We start from the raw sequence: 6,857 nt of genomic DNA on the forward strand, positions 1-6,857 counted from the left end.
ATATCTACAACTATTTGTATCGATGGTCTGTAAAAGTGTGTAGAATGAGAGTTTCTATTACCAAAATTGTTTGGTTTAATGTTTTCCAGGTAAAGAGCTTCATTGAGACACAGCGCAACCTGCTGACTGAAATTCAGAATGGCTGCAAACACAACTTCATTCTGGCGAAAGAGAAGGAGGAGACTGAACAGAAGATGCGCTTGTCTGCTTCCATGCCAGAAATCACTTCAGGAGAGGATGAAAGGGGTGAGGATGAGGAAGTAGCGGCTGGAATTGAACCATCCACAGAGGACGATGACATATCCAGGGACAAGGTTACTGTAAACACTGCAGAACAGGATGAGGAGTCAGAGGATGTAACAGAGTTGCCAGGTGATGGAGAAAAGGGTAAAGAGGGGAAAAACTCTCCAGAGTCTGTGGAGTCTGACTCAGATACAGATGAGGAGGACGTGGAAGACACGAGGGAGTTAGGTTGTCAAGCTGCACAGCAGCATTCTGCTCCTTGTGTCACTAGGGAATCTCAGCCTGCGGTTAATCGGCCCCACAGTGGGGAAAGGACACCTCTCCCCTCCACCCTGCCTTCACCTACTCTCACTGCTTCAGGCATCACAGTCACTGAGTCACCTGTATCACCTGGCGTCCCGTCCTCACCAGGACGCTGCATCTCTGTATCGAGCCCTGGGAGAGGTCATAAGATCTTCATGGTAACCCGTGTGGAGAGTCCTCCTGAACGGCAGCAGCACATTCAGCCACCACAGGCACAATCCCAACTACAACAGGGAGTTCTTCACCCCTCAGCAATGTGGGCGGGAGAGAAACAGCAGCACGTGGAACAGGAACAACACATGAAGGTAGGCACTGTGGAGCCAGTACAGCTGCCACAACCAGCCTCACCGCAGCTGTTCCAAACTGCTGCCGTGGGAGCAGAGGAAGAACAGCTGCAGCCAAAGACTCCACTTATTCAGTCTGAGCAGATGTGCCAGATGCTGGAGGCAACACAGAAGACTGGTGTGACCCAACAGCCATCACCCGTGATACAAGCACAGGAGCACACATTGGTGCCCCCAATGGTCACATGCAGCACAGCAGGCCCAGAGGGGTACCGCCTGTGGAAGCAGCCTGATAGAACTCCTGAGGTGGTGCAAGAGGCCAATGCCTCTGATGTACACTCCAGGGAGGTGACCCTGCCCAATGGTCTTCGACCTGAGTTTGCCTTGTGCCTGCCAGTCACGGAGGCCCCAAAGCTCGGCAGCTGTGTAGCTGGACATGGTGAGTGTCCAACGTTCACTTTAACTTGGTTTAACCTGAAAAGAAGTTCACACAACCAACAACATGGTGACCTGCTGAAAATTTCTTACTTTTTTTTTGTACCTTTCTTCTCTGTCGCTAGTGAGTGTAACTGCAGACCTGAGTTGTGGTCAGGACTTGGAGGAGCTGCTCCGGGAGGCCAGTCTGGAAACGGGGAGGGAGGCACCTTGATAACACTCGGGTAGCACATGGTCAACTGCTTTGATACATGCACATAATTGTTTTAAATGAAGTAAAACCCATAGTTGCTTAGTTCCCAGACACTGCCTTATGTGATGTATTCCCATAAATGTATAAAACACTAACTTTAATGATATGGTTTTCAGCATAATTTTGTTTAACTCAGATTACTCCAGTAAAGATTTGTTACATTTGGTGAAAATGACTTTGTTTAAAATGGAACTCTTGAAATCAATACTACCCTTTTCTCAGCTGTACTTCTAAAATTGCCATATTTGGTAAATTAGTTATGCGCCTACTTAATACCTTCATGTTGATACTGTAAAATTAAATACCACCCAGTGTCAAAAGCAGAAACAAATGTAGGTTGATCTTTGCTTTCTCCTGTTCCCCTTGATCAGTAAAACTCTCCCATGGCCTCACACGTCATTTCAGTTAAAGAAGCTAAGTTACATAGAAATTAAACTTTAATAGCAGAAATGTTCATTTCAGTACATGGAAAAAAGTATATTAAACCACGTTGCATATGTAACAGCTGTTTTGCTGAAATCTTTGATTTCTTCATGGGTCAGACTGTCACATGGTTTCTAATACCATGTTCTTTGTTTACCTAAGGGGTTCTTCACGCTGGAGGAATGCAAGGCTGCAAGTCGTCCTCGCAACTTGCCCACTTGGCTTTGTACCTCTCCTACCCCCGAGTGCACCCAACCACCCTGTCACTGTCTACTCTAAAAACTGAAATTCTGATTTTCATTTTAAATAATACACATACATAGCAATGACAATATGATAAATTAACAGAAAAGGACCAATTCACCCCTCTGCACGCACATATGCCACCACAAGTCAAGGTGTTAAAACAAGGTGTTTAAAGGAAACGGAGCATAAAATAAGAATTGCATTTTGTCATTATCACTACAGTCCATTTCTGTTTGCAACTGGAGATGTGCATGATGCCACAGGTTTAGGAATAGTATGAAAGAACTGGAGGGGGGGACCCTGTCGCTCTAACCAAAGATCAGCAGAACAGGTGAGCGGTGGGCTCTGAATTCTCCTGACTGGACCCTCTGCACTCACCTGAGCTCACACAGGCGCCTTTCTGCCACGCTTCTGTGACAACAAAGGGGTGCATTTTCAGGGCTTGGCATGATGACATAACTGCAGATGCACTAGAATCGTCTGACTGGGGTGTGTGGTCAGCAGACGGGTCACAGGGACTCCTTGGACCAGCGATGCCAACACTATGTCTCACTTTCCCTTTTCCCTCTTTAAATAGTGACAAACCTGTATCAAAGCAAAAATAAACTTTTCCTTTTTGCTTTGGCTGTTGTCAGTGGCTTTCTTTTTTTTTTTTTTTTTTTTTCTTTTCCTGTCTTGAATACCTAGAATGTCACAAGACTGACAGGAAGTCACTGTGGAATTCCCGAAGACTTCCAGAAAATTACACAGATCTTCTGTATATGCCTTTGCATTATAAAAATTGATTTTTTTTTTTCCCTTCTTTTCTCTGGGACATCATTTACTGCTGACATTTCTGTTTCTAAATGGTTTGTCTGGAGCAGTCAGGTGGGCCAAAGAGGCGAGTGTCCCGTGTGCAGACCAGCCAGTGAGAATTGCTGCTGTTTTGTCCATCTCCATGTCCCTCTGTCTAGCAAGTCTTCCATCGGCACCACCCCCCATGCTGTTGCCAACATGCTGAGCGCTTGCAACAGAGGAACGAAATTGCCTTCAGACTTTTATTGATCTTTTGTCCTTTTTTGTTATTGCTGCTTCTGAAGAATCACTGTCATTTATGTATTTATTTTATAGCTTTATGGGACTTTTGTTTTTTTTTTTTTTTTTTTTTTTTTTTATTATTAAATGGGTTTTAATGATTTCCTATGGTTGTATATCTTCTGATTCAAATGAGTGATAGTTTTTTTTGTGTGGAGGGAGGACCATAGGGAGGTTGAATGAATGGTTCAGTGGGGGGCAGGTTGATTGGGAACATGCAAAATTTAAGTGTTGTGGATTTGGTTAGGGGGCATGCTGATAAAACGTCCATGTAATAACACTACTATTGAACTGGGACTCCCTGCAGTGGTGGGATTAGGCCTGTTTTCGAGAAAGTGTGGGTGTCGCTGAAGAAAAGAGTGATAAAACAATGCAGGTTGTTTAATTGCATGACTTGCACATTATATGCCAGTATGCTGTTTGAAGCAGTGCTGATATTCAGTTGGTACGGGACTGCAAGGTGTGATGAACCAGGAGGTTGGGTGCACAGAGAGGCCAGTCCAGTTCTCTGGTCTTTGTAGTTCTCTTCTGTTGATAACCTGACTAGTAAAGGATTTATGCAGGGTTGAAGGACTATCAGATCAGTGCCTTAATCATGCAATGGTTACACTTGCTGAAGCACCTTCAGTGTTCTCGATTGTCTAATTCTCACCACTGTACCCCCCCTCCTATGATCTACTTTGGATGTTTTTTAATGTTAAATTAATTGGATGTATTGTAATCACAAAGATCTGTATGGCAAATTAAGTCTCAAATAAATGCTTGTAATGGGAATAATGGAGTAACTGGACATGTTTCAAGTAAATGGTTGTTCTTACTACAAATGTATATACAGACAACTTAGAATATGTATGTACTACTGTACAGGTAATAGACACACCACAGGGTTTCTGATATTGAGGTAGAACTAGCACACAAACTGGTTTATATTTATTAATATTCAAGTTTAGGAAGGAAGGCTTTAAAAAAAAAAAAGACCTGCCAGTCAAACCAACAAAGACAAGAGGCTGAGATAAACCAGCATTCCTGATGTTTCCCTGCTGTTTTCGGTGTGGCCTTTGGACAGGACCCATCTCGGGCGCTGTGGTACCCTATGGGCCTCCGTCAAAGGCAGCATTTTGGGATTGTGGCAAAGAGGGATCCACATCCCAGGGAGCTGGCAAACTGCTGTGACAATCAGCTTTACTGCAACGATGCTGAACGCGCATAATGCGAACATGGTCAAAACAGGAGTGCTATAAGTTAGGATGAAGTGCTGGACCCCAGGGAAATGAGGGGGACTTTTTTTTTCCTATCTCTCTTCCAAATATTGCAATAAGGCTTTAAGTGCACTGTGGTTCCTGTGATTATACCTTTTTTTGTTTAAATTTTATTTTTAATGTTTTGTCTGACCCTGTTCCCGAGTAAACTAATGCGATCCATTTTTCCAGGGGTGACTAGAGATGGGCTGGGCATCTGTGCCATTAACATTTTATGTGTCATTATACTCAGTTTCTCTTTTCTTCCTTTTCCTTTAGATTGACTTGTTCACTGTTTTCGATGACAATAGTGTGAAGCATACAACTTACTGTGTATACAGAGATCTCACTCCAGTTGTAAAGATTAAAAAAATTGAAAAGAGAACATGTTTTCAGTGGTTTCTGTGTTAGGGAATCCAGGCATCACAATGCAATGGTGGACACTGGGCAGTGGAGGAGAAACTCACAGTTCAGTTGATGACATTACTCTGCTGGTTTCTTCAGACTGCAGTTTCCTGAATCTAAGGTTGAACACATGCTTTACTTCCTACGATCAGTCAGTCAACAGAAGATTAATGCAATGTATAGGAGAATAGTTATATCTAATTTTTGGTGCCACAAGGGGGTGCTTCTAGAATACACATTCCCAACAGCTGGGATTCCCTCTGAAAGGGTGGAGGAAAAATGATGCTTGTGGAAATATGCGCGGAACTTATCTTCAGTGTTTGTAAGTCTTATCTTCAGTGTTTGTAAGTCTTTAGTTGGCAAAGCTGTGAAGGGAACAAATTCATGAATTCTTTAACATATCATCTTGCAGCTGGGTGGTATTCACAAGAGAAACATTTATTTAGCTGATGCTTTTCTCCAAAGCAACCTACAACTGGGCAATTTTACTGGAGCAATTTAGGGTAAGTACCTTGCTCAAGGGTACAATAGCTGGAGCTGGGACTTGAACCTGCAACCTTTGTGTGTGAAGGCTACAGTACTAACCACTGTTTCCAGCTGACCCCAAACATAATATACTTATAGACTTTTGAAGAATTGTCTCATAGGGACGTGTAGCCTTTATGCACAAAAATCGTGATGCATGTGCACTTCTTACAGGCATAGAATAAATATTTACAAATTAAAGACCAAAAACCTTATGTTACAGCCCACCTCAGCTATATTGCTGGCCGTGTTACCAACAGAAACTTTTCTTGAACTGCATCATATCTCAGCAACACTGTGCAATATGCACGTATATGCAGGCCCAAAGCTCCCAAACACACTTAGCAGTGCAGTAGTCAGGAAATGGACAGTTCCTCCTGATGGTAAGATACAATATTAAACGTACAAGTTACTGCAGTCACAGTACAATGGCAGATGTGAGTCTGCCACACTCTTCATGGTGGATGGATGTAGCATCAACTTGAAGCCAACTCAGCCACTTCTCCTAATTTTCAAAGCAATGAAGGAACACACGTGGCTTGTCACTGGGTGGCATGGTGGCACAGTGAGTAGCAATGCGAGAGAACGTGGGTCAATCCCCTATTAGTCTGCATGGCGTTTGCATGTTGTCCCCATGTCTGCGTGGGTTTCCTCCGGGTGCTCTGGTTTCCTCCCACAGCCCAAAGGCATGCTGTTCAGGATCCCCCAGTGTATGAGTGACACAGAGAGTGTGTGTTCCACTGATGAATAGATGAGTGACCCATTGTAAGTATCGTATCTAGCAGTGAAAGTCACCTTCCAATGAACTCTATGTTGTGTTGTCAGCCCACACAGCCGTGAATAAGGTGTATAGGCTGATAACGCTACACAGAGTTCACTGGAAGTTGCTTTGGAGAAAAGCGTCTGCAAAAATAAATGAATGTTAATGTCATTGCTTTCTTCTGTTCACTTCTGCGGCGTACAAACAAGGAGAAAATATACAAAGTCTGCCCACTCAGAAGTGGATTCAAATCCCACACCAACAAAGGCGTTCAGGAGCTATGAGTCAGCAGCATACCAATCATTCCCCTCCTCTACACAATCTTCCTTCTGCACAGCATTGCCAGTACACCCTTATGAACAAGTGTCCAGCTACTTGGAGCTATTCTTGCTTCTCTTTATTTACCCACTCTCTCACTGGTCAAACCCTGTAAACTCATGTTCCCTTCCTTCACTACAATAACTCATAGGTTTCTGGGTGAAAGTGCACTCCTCTGGATGGTAAACAATGTTATTGATGAAGCATTTTCTCACTTACTGCTCATCTCTTGAGCATCTCCTCCAGTCTGAGAATAAGAGTGACTCAGCATGTAAGAATAGTTCAAAGCATAACATCTGAAATTCACATTAAGATGAATTTGGAACTATTCCTGTAAACAGATTTTGGAC

The 6,857-nt window shown here is 43.3% G+C and overlaps 1 protein-coding gene across 1 annotated transcript in view; it reads left to right on the forward strand.

The window, feature by feature from the left end:
- ppp1r37 (protein phosphatase 1, regulatory subunit 37) overlaps nucleotides 1-3,321 on the forward strand; it is a 28,197-nt gene extending 24,876 nt beyond the window's left edge. The window contains exons 11-13 of the mRNA XM_018748856.2: nucleotides 90-1,269; nucleotides 1,391-1,489; nucleotides 2,104-3,321. Of these exons, the coding sequence (XP_018604372.1) occupies nucleotides 90-1,269; nucleotides 1,391-1,479 (1,269 nt within the window). The 3' untranslated portion in view covers nucleotides 1,480-1,489; nucleotides 2,104-3,321. The remainder of the gene's footprint in view (nucleotides 1-89; nucleotides 1,270-1,390; nucleotides 1,490-2,103) is intronic.
- Nucleotides 3,322-6,857: the final 3,536 nt, after the last annotated feature.

This window comes from Scleropages formosus, chromosome 10 (genome assembly GCF_900964775.1).
Source record: "Scleropages formosus chromosome 10, fSclFor1.1, whole genome shotgun sequence".
NCBI lineage: Eukaryota > Metazoa > Chordata > Actinopteri > Osteoglossiformes > Osteoglossidae > Scleropages > Scleropages formosus.